The sequence below is a fragment of the Simochromis diagramma genome, unplaced genomic scaffold (assembly GCF_900408965.1).
Source record: "Simochromis diagramma unplaced genomic scaffold, fSimDia1.1 OVJJ01000733.1, whole genome shotgun sequence".
Lineage (NCBI taxonomy): Eukaryota > Metazoa > Chordata > Actinopteri > Cichliformes > Cichlidae > Simochromis > Simochromis diagramma.
Window position 1 is genome coordinate 697102 of NW_024387501.1, and position 17353 is coordinate 714454.

Consider the following 17353-nt stretch of genomic DNA (forward strand, 5'->3'; position numbering starts at 1 on the left):
GACTTGATCCTTACTTGAGTGCTCAATTACCTGCTGAGTCAGCAGGGGTAGATTTGTAACTGGTTTGTTAGAGCTCACTGGGATGTACTTGATTGGCAATCCTGTAAGCTGTGCAATTAGTACACTTTATTCTGATTGAATCAGTGTGATATCTGATATCCACTGAAGCAGAGTGTCAGTTTTTATGCCATGACTTCGAAGCAGTGAGCTGGATTTTTTTCCTGTTGTTGTCTGCTCTGACTAGGAGACACCTTAAGAAGATAAGAAAGGCTGCAGATACATGGCATCCAGGGATATGCTAATATGACATAGTAAGAAAGGGTTAAAAAAAAAGGGCCCATTTCCTAAATCACGGGCATGCAGTTGTATTGGCTCGTACTTTCAGTTTAAATTCTTAGGTTATCTTTGCTAAATTTCACTTAAGATATAAACACTTTATAATTGCAGTACTGTGCAAAAAGGTTTGGTAGTAAGAAGTAAAAATATGCTATGGTTCTTTTATGGACCGATCCACCAGGGCCTCGCTTCTGGCTGCCTCCCAATAAACATTGCCACCCGACCCCTACGGCGGCTTCTGCGGTGTTGGGCCCACAGGAGGATGACTGATGTCCCTTTTTCAGGCTGTGCCCGGCCAGGCTCATGGACTAAGGTCTGGCCACCAGACACTTGCCCTCGGGCACCATCCCTGGGCCTGGCTCCAGGGCGTGGTCCTGGTAACCCTATCACAGGCCGGGTGAAACCGTTCCCTTCATCGTATACTCATAGGGCGTCTTTCGAATTGCTCTTTGTCTGGTCCCGCACCCAGGACCGGTTAGCCATGGCTGACCCTACCGACATAGCCCCTGGGATCCCTAGGACACACAAACCCTCCACCATGTTAATGTAGTGATTTTATCTCCCGAATGAGTGAAGAAGATGGATGGATGGATTTTTTTCTTCTTTTTCAAATTATGCACTGACTATTTATTTATCAGTTTTCCAGGAAAGAAATAAGCATGGGGCAGCCTGCAAGCACCATACAGTTTTATTAAAACTTTTAAAATGGATTTGGTCCGGACCTTCATTCATGGCATATTGCCCTACATGTTTTAGTTTTGTTAATATTTTTTGTAGGCAGCCAGATCTTCAGGCTCAACACCTACAAACCAAACTATACCAGAGACTGACGCAGGTGTGCATACACTTCTGTTATTATATTTACCATGATGTTTATGTGCCAGTGGGTTGTATAATTCCAGTTCACCTCCATATTTCATAGGTGGGTCTCAACATAGATGTCACCTCTTGTAAAACATGAGAGCAAAAATGATGTCAGCGTGTACCAACTTGAAACTGGTGCTTTGAAAAACCCAGACTGTGAAAGACAAACAGGCTTGCTGGTGAAAAAACAATTCACACCATTGATTCAGTGGGAGTGTTTGATTACTGTGCAGCTTAAACAAACAAGCGACAGGTTTTCCACCTTTCAGTGACCTTCGCTCAGGTGGCTGTTTTTGTCCTACTAAACGAACACTTTATGTTAGGACTTTGAAAGGCATTGTCACTCAAAGCCCCCATTGTATCAGTAAACTACTCGAATCGACTCTCCACGGATCTCCACAACTTGACTCGGATTGACTGGTTTTCCACTACAATCCAGTAGTACCTAAACTGTGTGGTTGTCGTCATAGAAGCGCGTCATAGGTCCTATTATTAGAATTAATATGCGACACAAAAACTACAAAAAGGTGGACATCGAAGCAGAATATATACCTGCTGCTCAGTCTGTGCTTTTCGTTGGACTCTGGGATCCCAACTGTGTTTTTGTCTAGCCATTTTCCCTTGTTAAAGAAATTGCAGTTGTAACTTTGTGAACAAGACACTCTCATGAATCATTGAGTGACACTACTGACCAGCCAATCGGCAGGCATGCAGTCTGATGATGGCACCTTTTAGGACCTGCTCGGATGTTTGGAACCCCAGGCGAGCCGGTACTAAAAAAGTACCTGGTACCAGGTACTATGACCTAATGGAAAATCCTGGCGAACCATCCTGAGTCGATCCGAATAGGTACTTATGGAAAAGGGCTTAAGTCCTGGATGACTGCATTTGGTGGTACAAAATGTGTTTACATATGTAAACAGAGGAATGTGTAACACCCCTTTCAATAGTTGGGATACAGATTTTAATGTTTAAATGGATACTGTTAGATTCGACTGCTAGACAAAGTGAATGACTATTAAAAACGCTCAGAGAACTTGGTTTGATGAACTTGAATTCATTTGTATTTTTTCCAAACACAACCTATCAGTCTCAACATGAAAAATCAGTTACATATATAAGAAAAAACAATAGCAGTACATGAAAGGGAAAATGGGCCCAAATCATGGAAAACAATAAACAAAACAACACCTGGGGAAATTGACTTAACCTCTTCTAGTGTCAGCCCACACCTTTAAGTGAGAGTCATAAATAAAGTCTCTCTTTGTGAATGTGCAAAGGCACAATGAAGTGCAATTCTGTCCTACCACTTAAGTAGAATTGGAAGTTCAAGGCTCGTCTAAAGAATTTAATTTCCTGTCTTAGACCAATCATCTCAACTAATCCTGGAGGGGTGGCTTGCCATTTTTGGCCTGGGTCATCAATGAATCATACATCCAAAAACCTGACCAAAGTAAACAACAAAACAGGCACTTCTGAAGCCAGTGTGTCATTGTACCACAACCAAAAGAATGACACCAATAACAAAACTCTTGTCCAATTAACAAACAGTTGCCTGACAATTTGTTCCTCAGCAAAATCTGACAAAGGAAGGCAACCACATTCTCACTTGGAAGAATGACTTTTTTCTCTTCCCTTCCTGATCTACGTAGTTACTTTGCAGTGAATGGGGAGGAGACTCTGATCCCACCCTGTATACTTCACAGACAATCTGAACATCATAGACACTTGCTTTTAATTATTTCTCATCACAATAATTTTACTTATAAAACTTGATAATGACCACAACATTTCAACTTCACTCATAATACACTGGAACCCTTAAGTAACTCTCTAGGGTTACCCATGCCATATAAAAGAAAAGTACAATTTTATTAAAATAGCACCTTTTAAAATAAAAATTGCAAAGCGCTTCACAACAGAAATACTAAAAAACATAAAGACCAAAAGTAAGCAGTTTGAAATGATTCATTTTTAGCTGCTTTAAAATAAATCATTGAGTCCACAGATCTTAAGATCAGAGGTGGAGAAGTCCAGATTCCAGGGGCCACTCTTGCAAAAGCTCTGTCCCGTAGTTGTCAACCTGTCAACCCACAGGCAGTAGGCCCTGATCCCTGATGAGATCTGCTGGGGATGTATGGATGTAAAGTTCACTGATGCATGGTGGTGCCTCCCAAGTCAAAACCAGAATCTTGATTTGGACTCGTGGAAGCCGTCTTGTGTCATCTGAATACTTAGAAGATCTTGTCAGAACCTTACAGCAGCAGTTCTGAACCACTGCTGATGTTCCAAAGAACAAGCAAATAATGAATTACAACACTCAAGATTGTGATGAATAAATGTATGAATAACAATTTCCAATTCAGAGTATGAAACTGGAAGTCAGCTTGCCAATATTACTCTTAACGCAAGAACGAACCAGAGATTTAACATAAGGATCCAATGTGAAAGCAGCAGTCAAACTTTATCGATAACACTTTATAATAAGTGCACACTATTAAGCATTAGTTAATCATCTGTTAAGCATTAGTTAATCATCTCTTAAGCATTAGTTAATGGTTACTTAATTCTCTCTACAGCATCTACAAAGTATTTCTCATAATAAGTTAATAGTTTTAAAGCACTGCTTTAAACATTTATTCATGATGAATAAGCTAATGTACCACTTTTTATTAATTATGTTTTCATGTTCTAAAACTCATTGATTAATCATTATAAACACTACTCTGCATCAGTTACAAACCAGTCATTTCAGGATGTTCAATGGTATACAAAATCATTGGTAAAAGGTAAATAGATGGTTAACATACCCTATATAATACTATAAACTCTACATGTACTACACTAGTAGTTTCACATTAGATGTTTTATAAACACTGAATATCAGGGTTACATCAGTCAGCTGCTATAGCTTAACAGATGTCTTACAATACATTTATAACTGTCACTTAAAGGCTGCCAATGCTGTAACTCTATGCTGTAACTCACTATCGACCAACTTCTTTTTCGATAGATTATCTATAAATACTCATAGATACCTTAATAACTTATTTAGGAAGTTACAAACCATTTCCTACTTCCTACTTGTTAGTAAAGTATCTTGAGTGAGCCCATCTAAAGTATATACCTTAAAATCTAATTAATACATGTGGAAGTATTTAAAATACATTGTAACAAAATATAAATCACAACACACAGGGTAGATCCAGAACGGACTGTATTTTTAAGATGCCAATCACAGAATATCAGAACACAATGCTGAAAGATTGGACACACAAATGTTGATACAAAAATAAAAAGTGTCATAAACTATCAGCCAATATTTGAGGTAATACAGAACACGGCTGGATGCAAACTATATGACCTGTAGCTCTTTACATAAACTTTTCAAATAACATTTTTGAAAAGAAAAAAATAGCAGTAGCAACATTAACTTTTAGAATTATCTGTATTTTTTGGAAATGTCATATATCAGTCTCCCCAATGTACCATTTTTGTGCTTTTTTGCGAGCCACTCGTTCCACTCATAACTGTAAGGTGTTCTGACAGTAGTCTATCATTTCTGTTACCCCTGAGTCTCCAGATTTGCTAATTAATAAAAAGTTTGTACATTAGCTTATTCATCATGAATAAAGTGTTTAAAGCAGTGCTTGAAAACTATTAACTGATTATGAGAAATACTTTGTAGATGCTGTAGAGAGAATTAAGTAAGCATTAACTAATGCTTAACAGATGATTAACTAATGCTTAATAGTGTGCACTTATTATAAAGTGTTACCAATTTATCCCAAGGTCCTGATCGAAGATTTAGCAACACCTGCAAGGGAACTTCAAGTTTCCATTACCTTTGTCATAAATGTGTCTGGGGCACAAAAGACTTTTGTTTTCCTTATAATTAACTTGAGGAAACAAAAAATTCACACCTAAGCAAGATCTGTTATGGAAAAAGTTCATCTGTTCTTGGTATAGTGCCTGTTTTGTTGAAGATAAATTAGTTTTACTACTTAATTTTGACTTTCTGGCTTGGTCAGAAATCCAAAGTAGTCCCGTTGTTGATTCTTTATACTTAGAGCACTGAGGTCGCACAAAACAAGAAAGGAAAAGAGAACCAAACTCAAGGCAAAAGCCTGTATTTAACTTTTTCTAACACAAGAACTTATCTTTAAAACCACATATGGGAAAGTTCTTTATTTCCCTATTTGTACTGTGTCATTCCCAGAGACACACACTGCACACACACATGCACACTTCACACAGGCATTAAGCTGAGGATTTATTGTGATGATGTTGCTAGAAGAATTTACAAGAAAATGCTTTTCTGGCTCTGTAATCCATGGAATCTTTGGACACACCCTCCACCTCCTGCTATACTTCTCATTCCAGCATCTGAAGTCATACACCGTACTTAGCTCAGTGTGCCATTAGTGTTAAAAGCAGTGCACACTTTGATGAAGACTGCTCTCGCACAGTATGTAACCTAATTGTGTCTGTGTGCGAGTTTTTTAATGACAAACTGCTCTTTCTTTCATCTATAGTTTCTGTTAAAATACAAAATAAAATTACAATATTTTTAGTCACCTTTCATACGTTTGAACTAACAATCAACTAAACATGGTCACCAAGTGTACTGTTTGATGAAAAGGGCAAAACAGAAAGTTAGAAACAACACAATGGAAAACTACATTTCATAGTAAGATCGGAAGTGTCATGGTTCTGGGTAGGTTCAACCCAGCATTTTGAGTTCTCTGTTTTGGTTTATTTTTGAATGATCGTTTTTTTGTTCTCTGGTGCTTTGTTGATTATTATTATTATTATTTATCTATTGTTTCTGTGATTCTGCTCTCAGGTTTGTGTTCTCATGTTTGGTGTGGGTTTTGATCTGTGTCCAGTCTGCGTCTTTGTGTAGTGATTTCTTGTTTCCTGTTTTATTGTGAAGGTCTGCGTCTCATGTGAGTGTATTCACTCACATGTCTCGTCTCGTTAATTACTCCAGCTGTGTCCCCCACCTGTGTGTAATCTCCCTTGTTTCTCTGAGTGTATTAAGTCGGTTTTCTGTCGTAGTCGCTGGTCCGTCTGTGTATCTACCATGTTCCAGTGTGTTCTCCCTGCTGTCCGTCGTCATTTACCTCTGCCCATTCTCCTTCATGTTCGTGTTCTAATTCGTGTTTAGTAGTTTAGTTGTTCTCAGTTTAGATAGTCTGCAGTCCCGTTTGCCGTTTTTCTATTTGTGTTTTGTGTTCAATAAACCACCTTCACACCTTTACAAGTGCCTGCGATTGGATCCTCCTTTATCATCTTCACACGTCTCACTCCACTCGCCGTGTCAGGAAGCACATTAGACCTTAAACTTTTGCTTTTAAAACCTTTACAAAATAGCATTTGATTGTAGATGTTTCTACTTTGTGATTATTTATTTATACAGAAGGTCTGCTAGAATATCATACATTTGAACCCATTTTTTATTTCTGTGAACTTTGTAGTCGACTGTAGTTGTGTTATTTGCTAAGCATTTTTTTCTGATGCAAGCCATACACTTCTGTAAGTGAAATATTCTGAATTTAATATACCATGAATCTGCCATAATATTTCATGATTATGACCATATAAATTGTCTAGTGGTTAAAATTTGCAGTCTACAAAAAATGCATGTTTGGCACAATCCAGTCTGATGCTTTAATATGTCTGTTTGCACCACAAACACACCACACCGAACCACTACATGTAATTTCGTTAGTATATCTGTTAGTATTTACTTGTTAGTATGTTAATTCAACATCATTTTCCAGGTATATAAATTTTGGGGCAAAAGTTTAATATTTTCATATATAATCTTCACATATAAGTAAACATCAGAAGTCTACGCTCATAGATTGTTTGTTTTACCTGACACTCTCTCTTTTTGACTCTGATTTTTAATCTGAAAAGCAGCAACACACATGGAGTTTTTATGTGGGCCACCCCAACCTGAGGCTCAACTGTTTCTATTTGTAGCACAAATGAAGACACAAACAATTTGTGCTGTGAGCTGTGTTTCTTGTTTGAGCGCAACCATTTGAAACAAGGTCATGTTTCATGTTTTTGTTTCTGCAGATTATGAGCGCCACAACAGAGAACTTTGTGGGCTTTATTAAAAAATGCACAGTATGCACTGATGCGCTCTGCAAAAACAAACACCACACACACACACACACACACACACACACACACACACACACACACACACACAATGTTCAGGTAAAGCTTGATGAAGAGGAATTTGAGGAACTTGTCCAGTAAACAGTAATCATCCAGTAAACTTCCAAATCAAACAGATATCATCATGTAGTGGTCATTACATGAATTATTTATTTTATTTATTACATGACCTATTGTCCAGCTTGGTGCTGCTTCAGCATAATGATTGTAAGTTTGGTTATTAGTCAGATCCAGTAAAACTTCTATATTTAAAGAATTCTGTCAAACCTCAAAAAATAAAGGACAGTTATATTTTTTAAAAAGCTTTTCTGTCAGTTTAGGTGGCTTAATAACTCTGCTGTAAATTTAACATGATGTTTTTTTTCTTTCCAAGGATAAAAGAATGAGCTCAAACTTTTTAAATGAACTATATAGCTAAGAGCAGTATAATCTCTGCATTTTTTTAATATTCTTTCTTTGTTTCTTATATCTTCTATACAAGTCTCTGTTGGTATTGGTATGACAGCAGTCATCTTGCATTTCCCTTTGTGTGGGAAATAGTTTGTGCTTCTTCTCCCTTTTATTGTTGTGCTTTGAGCTCCACCTTGTGGTGACAGGTTTTATTTAAAAGGGATTTATAAAAGATCTAGCCCCTCTCAATTGGTCCATTAGTCCAAATAGTAAATTTTATCCTTTCACATAAGTCAGTGTCTGAAATCTTTTAACTTGAATTCATCTTCATTTGGCACGGACACTACAGAGGGTAGAGTAAGGACTGTTCTGATTACTGCCCCTTCCTTGCTTGTTTGTATTTGATAGCAATGACTGCCAAGGTGGCTGGGTAAACTGATGTGCCAGATGGTGGCAGCCTATGAATAATACATCATTATCCACAGCAGACAGGTCTAAGGTGATCTGAGGTCAGCAGAATGACACAGGTTTGGTCCAAGATAAGTATTGGGGTGTGTGGTTCAGGGGTGTGATTGTGAATATGCTGAAATACACTATTCATTTTCATGTAGGTTCCACAATAACTTGTAAGTCTTAACATGTTTAGTCATTTGACACATACGCAAGAGTTTAAACAGACTTTCTCTACAGATTTTAGAGGGACCACAAATCCTGTTGGCTAGATTAGAAGATCATATTTATTAGTAAGGTCTCATATTACTGAATCCAGCTTTCTCTCTGTGTTTACTAAGTTGATATGGGAAAACTTTTTTACATCATCCCCCAAATACAGCACACACTTATCTTGAGGGCCAGACCAGGGAAACTCTGTTTCCATCACTACACAGACATTTAACTACAGCTCCCTGAGAAGGTCTAATATGCGGAAAAGATGTACAATTTTAACTGCAAGTCTCAGTTTTTCTACATAATAAATGTGTAAAAAAGAAAAAAAAGTTCTGGTAGTTCATTGACTAGACAAATGTTTGAATAAATATTTCTATAGTAGGTAGTGGAAAAATGGAAACTTTGATTGTTATATCCCTGGGGAAGGATTAATCTGGTCTTAATGAGAAATATGACCCTCCACTCCAACTCATCCAATAAAAGAGACAAAATTCTGAGCAACTGCTATGCAGCTGTTTATTGACTTCAGCACTGAGCTATGCCAAAATAACGAACAAAAGATCTCTAAAGGTCCCTAATGTTGCCTACTCAAAATGAAAGTCAAACAAAAGAAAATTTGCTTGCCTAAATTCCTACTGTGGAAAATAAGATAAAATGGGTTTTGTTGGGTTTATCTAGGCACAAACCCCGCTGGAACACAAGACCATCACCTGCACAGTGTTTTGTGGTTGCCAGTCTAGCCAAAGTTGAGGAAAAGATTCCTTCACCTGAACTCGGCCAACTTTGGACTGACTCCCTTGTCACTTGCCATTTTTATTGTCACATACATGAAATATGCAATTACAAATACACGTGACAGTCTTAAGCAGGCATATATATCTGAGCAACATCAGTGTCTGTATTCTCTGTGAGTGGGTGTGCATGTGTGTCTGTGTGTTTTCAGCCATACCATACATGACATACGGCCTTTCAATGAACTTAACTTGTGTGTATGAGGTATGCCCAAAAGCAGAAGTAAGCGTTCCTATAAAAACAGAACTTGCAATAGGTCATATCCCAAATGAATATTTAAAGGTGTGAAGTCTTGCACCTTAAAAGAACAGAACATGGTACTTTCCAAATGTGTAACATAGCTAATTTCTGCACTAAGCTGCATTCTAAATAAAGAAAGCACATTTTGTCAGCACAGACACAGATACTGGAAATGTTAGAAGGTTGAAATAAATCCTCTGACTGTCCTGGCTCTTTCTTGATAATGATAGCCATATTACACACATAACGGCAACAATTATATAGCTATATATCTTAGCACAAAATGATAATATAAAAAATACCAATTCCAACAGGTTTCAACAGAAAATGGCTTCTTCACTCCAAAGGGCTCATATACCATTAAAAAAAACAAAAGCACATACATTGATTTATGCTCATTAAGAAAAGTTTGTCTAAGGTTTTCACATAGAAACACTCAAAGCTACCACCAGAAACACAGGCCGTTTGGTTGGTGGAAGGCCACACAGTAAAATTCACTGAGTAAAATTTTACTCAAATTGAATAACATTTTACTCTAAGAAAGACAGTATTTGGTCCCAGTCTAAATGGAGTAAAAATTTACTCCTATGGCAGAGTTATACTTTCAGAGTTAATATACTCTATTTAGTGCAAATATTTTACTCTACATGATGATAATTTACTCAGTTTAGTATAAAATAAAAACAAACACCCTAATTTCCTTCTAAATAGAACAGAATTTTACTCTGAATAGAAGTATAAATAGAAGAAAAATGAACTTTATTTCACTCACTAATGTAACTGTACTACAATCATTCACTGCAAGGTTTTAAAGGTACAATAATAAATCAGAAAAATATATTTTTGTTTTAACAGCCACCTTTATTGTTCAAGGAAACCGTATGGTACAATATAAAAACTGGAATCACCATGGCTGTTATGACACCTGTAAATCAAACACTTTACAACAGAAAGCTCTTTGACATAAATTACATGAGGTCAACAACAACATGGTAGAACTTGTGAAAAACTGGCATTTCACAATGGACTTTTATACAAACAACTAATATCTGCACGATAAATATTTCCATGGTGTTTGCCCATCTACCAACCTTGGTGTTGATTGGTAGCTGAAGAGTCTCTGCCATCTCACAGCCCCAGTCCAATGCATTTCAAGAAAGCATGTTACCTGATCCAGTGGTCAGTCTCTTGGGTCAAATGTCTGCCAACTGAAAGCAATAGGACTTTGATGTTTGTTGCACGTTAATTACATTGTGAAACTTTTCAATTGTTTTTTTTAAAGAAGCTGTATTTTGCTTCATTGCGTATGCACCAGCTATGCAAAAGTGGTCCCTGTTTTGAGTATACATGTAGGATAATGCATCATGAAATGATGCTTTGGTAGCAGCTTTTTGTGTGGAAACAAACTTTTGGATAACCTGTGGTGTTTGGCGATCAGGTGTTTCAAGAAAATAGTGATACCTTTTGATAACACTGCTGAAAATACAATATTCACTATTTGAAACAACAGCAGTAGCAAATACCAGTGCTGATCGTTTGGACAACTAAGTCTCCAAAGATGAGTGGTACACAGCAAATCCAGCATGTCCAAATTAACACTGTCGGATTTGATTTCAACACTATTAAAGTGTCTATATGGGTAATTTAAACTCTTTTTGGAGAGTTGGTACGTTAACTCTGATTTAGTGTTAAACACCAAATCTGTCTGGAGTTGATAATTTAACACTTGGTGTTAAGAGTTATATATTAACTCTCAAAGAGTATTTTAGTTTAACTACGTAAGAGTTATCTTCTAATTCATTTCTAAAAAGCGGGAATTTTACTGTTCTGAACTTCTAGAAATTTCTTTTGGAAATAAACATTTACTAAAAAGACGCAATGGTTTTTGAAAAACATTTATTCTGAACTGTGCACCACAATTTCAAAACATTTTCTGAAAGATGTAACAGTATACATGTTCTCACTTTCATTAGAATTTTGTTTATCAAAAGGTCTGACATGGTAAATGCAAAATAACAGCATTCTCATCACTTATTTCTTCAATACAATATGCATGTTCTTCATTCATCCCTTTGTGGAACTTCAACGCACTTCTGCTCTCCCCCATATTCCATCTTCACAAGCATATCCTGTGCGGTGATTGAATAAAATTAGTTGACACTAATTAATGGCACAAATAATCCAGTAAACAATTGCAGCACAGTAAAAAAAAAAGGAATCCTCTTTGAGCCATTACTTGTGTAAAGTATTTTCCCAAAAGAACAAAGACACAGGCAACAGCTAATACTGAACTAAATGCAAAACCTCAACCTTTTTAATTTTTACCTAAACGTGTGCACAAAACTCTGGAGGGATCTAAATGCTACGTAGAACCCAGTCAGGACGTCTGCTACTGCTGTTTGCTCGTTTTTTTTTTTTTTTTTTATGGGCGATCATTTTCAGGCTTCAAGTAGCACCATTATACCAACATTTCACATTCTAGACATTGTTTTAGGTGTATTTGACCAAAAGTTTGACTGAAAATTCACATGCAAGCTTTTTTTCAAGGCTGTGGTATTTTCCCGCAAACAATACCTTTCAGCTAGCTAAAACAGAATATTATGCTATCAGCGAGCAACATGGCTAATGCCTTTCACACAGCTTTGTCTCAACTCCAAAGAGCCACAGAAGTAAAAGCTCATAATAATAATTGCAAGCAATCGTTGAAAAAATGACCTTACCATAGCATGGCAAACAACTCAAATATGTAGAGCAAAATGTTCTGAAACGGCTTCATTTCAGCTTCGATTGGAGCCTATGGTGCTGGGGCGGAGTCTGTGAATTTACTCTATTGGTGTCATAGCCCCTGTAGGAGTTCAGAGTTAAGAGGTCAAGAGTTATGTTTCATTGTAACACCTCCAGATTTGGACAGAGAAACACTCATTTTTAACACTCGATTTTTAACTACTATCATTTTACACCTAAGAGTTACATTAAAAGAATGTGACTCTGCTTAGAGTTAAAATTAACTCTACTTTTTGCAAGCAGACTCTTAACACCAAAAACATTTAACACTTTTGAATTTGCTGTGTAGATGCCGATGTAAACACCTGGACTGGATGGCATTTAACCCCAAGTCATTTGAATGAATGAATGAATGAATGAAGGCTTTATTGGCCATATGTATGGTAGTGCCAGGACTGCCAAATGCATTAATTAAATACACCATTAAATAATTAATTAAATGTGTCAATAATTAATTAAAATTGGAATTAATTAATTAAATAAATAGTTATGACACATGTAATTAATTAATTATTGACACATTTAATTAATTATTTATTTATTTCACATTTTAATTAATTATTGACACATTTAATTAATTAATTATTGACACATTTAATTAATTATTTATTTATTTCACATTTTAATTAATTATTGACACATTTAATTAATTATTGACACATTTAATTAATTATTTAATGATATATTTATTTATTTCATTTTGGCAGTCCTGGCGCCTGGCTCTCATCATGAAATAATTTATCTGTCAGCCTCACCCATCACGGCAGGAGGCGGGGTTAACGCTCTCCCTGTAGCTTGTCTGACATCTGATTGGTTAAACTGTAAAGCAAGTCCACACAGATCGATCCCTGATAATAGATTGATGTACTCCCCCAGTAAATCTCACTCCGATCCTTTAGGTGGTGATATTCATTTTTAACTTTGCTTGGATGCGCTATGCAGTTGGAAGCAAGAAGTTGCCGCCATAAAAATCAAGACACTTGACAATAGTGTGTACCTCAATTGATACATTGCACGACGTGTACGAGAAATGTCAAAAAGCTGTCCGGAGCTGCTGAGAGAAGCAGTGAATTTAATTGAAGAAGCTCTGAGGACAATCCCCCAACTCCGTCAGCTCAGACACAGCAGATACCTGCGGCACCATTACATACCCTGTCCAAAGTAAGTAACGTCAGCCACGTGTTATACTAATTGATGACTTAGCACACAGTTAAATCTTAGCAATTCATATGAGCATCTAAATTTCAGTGGGCGGGGGTTGTGCACCTAGGTTTATGTGGTGGTAGTTAGCTAATTATGCTTTGTGTGTGACTCACTTTCGTTGTGTGTGGATGGGGCATGAAACTAGATAGTCAGTAAAACGCCCTTATTTTGCAGCACCATGCTGGTGCTGATGTTTGTAGCGTTAGTGACGTTAAAATGATGCTAAGCTGAAAGTTCAGACTGTTGTAGCTGACTGGTGGTCTGTTCCGCTGGGATATTTTCTTTGTGTTTGCAGCCGAGCTAGCAAGGCTCTTTGCTCCGTATAATGGTGGGAGTAGAAGAAATATGATAAGACGGTCAGCACAGAGCCTAGTACCTAGAAGAAGCTACACACATACGTTCTGTTGCTTGGCTGATCACAAGGCTAACAAAGTTCCAAGCATTCAGCTTAAAGCAGACCTCCATGCTGAAGGACTTGGAGAAGCAAAAAGTGACATTTTCAGGTAAGTCTGATAGTAAGAAATTTACCAGAGCCAGTTTTGATTGTGGTTCACTGTAGGTTTTTTTTTTGTTTGTTTTTTTGTTTTTTATAATTTTTAGCGTAATGTGATAAATATTTTGTCATTTTAATTTAAATTGGACTTAAATTTCAACTGTGTGATTGTTATTTTGTGGCTATTAGATAGTACTGGCCTTGTTTTCAAAATATGTGGGTGTTTGATTGAATGGAGATTATCTGTTTATTCTTTTAAATACAGGGAATGACAATGATCCCGAGACTGTAAGAACTAAACTGATGGAAGTGTTTCCAAAGCTCCAAGAAGGGGGAGGATTTGAGTTTCTAAAAATTACAGGATCTACTCGTAGTCGAAATCGTGCATTGCTTCCAATGTCCCAGCACTGGATATACCATTGGGTATCTGAAAGACCCATCTGCAATGATTGGGCAGGCTACAATCTACATCCGTCCACTTCAACAGGACTTGCACTTTGATTGTGTACATAAATCTATATTGTCATCATTTCACACATAATATATAAATAATAGCATTGTGGAATTTACATTTATAAATGGATGTTTTTTATCTTTTAGGAGAGCTCAGGTCATGCCTCTGGTCCACTCATATCCTGTATTACTTGTCAGAAGGAATTTTCCTTTTCTGAAATAAAAATGACACAGAGACAGCTGTGCTGGGAATGTACTAACAAAGACATATGTGTACTACATATTCATTTACATTAGGAAAATGAGAGAGTATGACGATGTCAATTTTGTTAACTTCAAGGACATCCACGCAGGAATCACATAGAGAACGAGAGGGAGGCCATGTTGAAGAAAATGATAGAGAGCCAGCCACAGTCAGTGAAAGTGTGCCAGTTAGGCCTGAAACATCAGAAACCTCAGCTCAAAGTGCAGTAGTACCAGTAGTAACTGGTACTGAGGAGTTTGTTCACAAAGAACCTGACAACGGTCTGTGTAAACACATAGAGCTGCTATAAGTTTGCAAACAACTTACATTCATTCAGTAATAAAATATTACCTTTAATAAAATGACTTTAAAATAAGTAGTACTGCATGTAATCAACAATGTAATTCATGACTATTAATGTTAAAATACTTTCTTGGGTTCTTAATGTTGTTTGGAAACCCTGAAAGTGATGCTAGGGTAACTAAAACCAGGAATCAAACCTCATTCTGTGCAGAAATGGAATATTTAGAATATTTCTGGTAATATGTATTAGAAGATTGATTGGGTGAATGCGACTGTAGTATAAAGGCCTTTTAGTGTTCGTGGTAAAACACTATATAGGTACTAGGCCATTTGCCTTTTGGTGCTGCACTGAATGACATTTTTCAGGTGTTCTTCATCTTTGACTGTAAAGGAATGCATATCTGCATGTAACATGTTAATACGGTTTTTTCTATGTGTAATTGTTTCATTTATTTTTGCGGTCTAGATTGGGTGGTGATTAAAGATCCAGCTCATGCTGCCAAAGTTTTCAGAGAAAATCTACTTCGGGAACATGCATCTGGGACACCACTTCAGCTGAGGATGGATGTGAGGGACTCTGAGGAGGACAGAGACCGGGCACTTCTCTCATTCTATAAACAGCAACAAGAATGGGCATGTCCACTTCATTGTACCCTTGATGGTTAGTAATAGAAATCTATTGTGTTAAATAAATTTAATTAGTTAAATGTCTTTTAATGGAGTTGTCTTAGTGGCTTACTGATTTCATGTGGCTGAAATGCATCATACGATGAGCTCCGTTGGCCAATCATGCTAACTACAATGACAGTTATAGTGTTTTTACTCTCACACAGAAGTAGCCCTGTTACTGTGAAAAACTGAATTGAATATTAAATAAATGTAATTTGTTACAGGTTAATAAGTTTGTTGTGAATGGGCCCAGTGGTCCTAAATAATATACCTTACCACTATTAATATAAATGTGTATTGTACACTCCTCTTTTTTTGTTTTCTGGCAGGGTCAGGATTCTAGGATTCCAACCAAAATAATATTGCTTTCTCTTTAAAAAAAACAAAACAATGTTTTTAATTAAATAGGTTTGGCAATAATACTCAGCCATTTTTTTGTACAGTGTAATCATCTGTATTTTATTTCAGGTGATGCTGCTGTTGGACAAGGGGTGATGCGGTACTTTGTGACAACAATAATATCAAAACTCCAGTTTGGATTCAGAGTAGATCTTGGTAAGTGTACCACTATTTTCATATGCTTTTGTTGTGGAATTTTTCAATTAAATAAAGCCTGCAGACGAGCGGTGAGCGGTAGCTAACATTCTTTAATCCAAACACACAAAGAACAGACAACCAAGCTTGGTGGAGCCTGCATGTCCGCGGGACAGACGGTCAGCAGAGTCTCTCTGAGCCCAGCATGGCTCTCAGTTAAATACCTTTTTCAGGAACAAAAGGCAGTACACAGCTGTTTCACACCTTAAGGTTCACACTCCCTTGCTACCTCCCAGAGTCCTCGAAGAGACAAGACTCTTCCTGTGGAGTTGTCTGCTTCCCTAACTTCCTTACTAGACCCCCATCATTTGTCTTGCTGTATGAGTGTGAGACTTGTTAAAATCCAGTGGCACCAAGGCATTATACGATAAAATAATGTGATTAATACATAAGTAAAATAAATTCCTATACACGGTATTTCACCACTTTTAAATGTATTTTACTCTTATGTGGTGTTTGTGTCTGGATTTTTATTTTTTTTTAGAAATTAACTAAAGAATAATATTGGTATATATTATCATAATTACCTTACTCTCCTTGCTTTAAAGCTTGTGATAATTTTGAAAATCCAGTTTTACATAAAGCACTAGCAAATTTTAAAAAAGTAAAATAAAGAAAACCCTGCTTTCTTGGTACTTCTAGGAGGAATGGGTCGAACACTGCTATTTGAGGGTGAACCGGACCATCTGGTCCCAGCAACATCAGAGGTACTTATCGAGAGCAGCCTCTTCCGGGTTGCAGGAAGGATGTTGGCCCACACCTTTTTGCATGATGGTCCCCGTGTCACAGGATTAAGTCCTGCAATAATTCACGTGCTGTTCAATGGTGACCCGGAATTGGCAACAATTGTTATAGAAGACTGTCCTGATCTGCACATCAGGAGTATCATACAAATGGTATGTAAAATTAAAAAAATAATTGAATTACAATCAGTGTGTGGACTACCATAATAACTTGTTTAATCTTAATTTTAGCTTGAACTTGAAGAACTTACTCAGGAACAGCAAGACACAGTCTCCGATCTTTCCCTGTCTTGGGATCTCCCAGCAGTAAATAAACAAATAGGAGATGGCTGCATAACAAACTTCTAGTGCATGCGGTAGGTTCTTGCTGGTTAAGTATCAATG

The 17353-nt window shown here is 36.9% G+C and overlaps 1 protein-coding gene across 1 annotated transcript; it reads left to right on the forward strand.

Annotated features, from left to right (window-relative positions):
- Positions 1–14720: 14720 nt before the first annotated feature.
- Positions 14721–17176, forward strand: LOC120725708. The gene is made up of 4 exons (XM_040018678.1): positions 14721–14941; positions 15430–15624; positions 16101–16187; positions 16869–17176. Exons 1-4 carry the CDS (start codon positions 14728–14730, stop codon positions 17174–17176), a joined length of 804 nt encoding a protein of 267 aa, XP_039874612.1. The 5' UTR covers positions 14721–14727.
- The last annotated feature ends 177 nt before the right edge of the window (positions 17177–17353 follow it).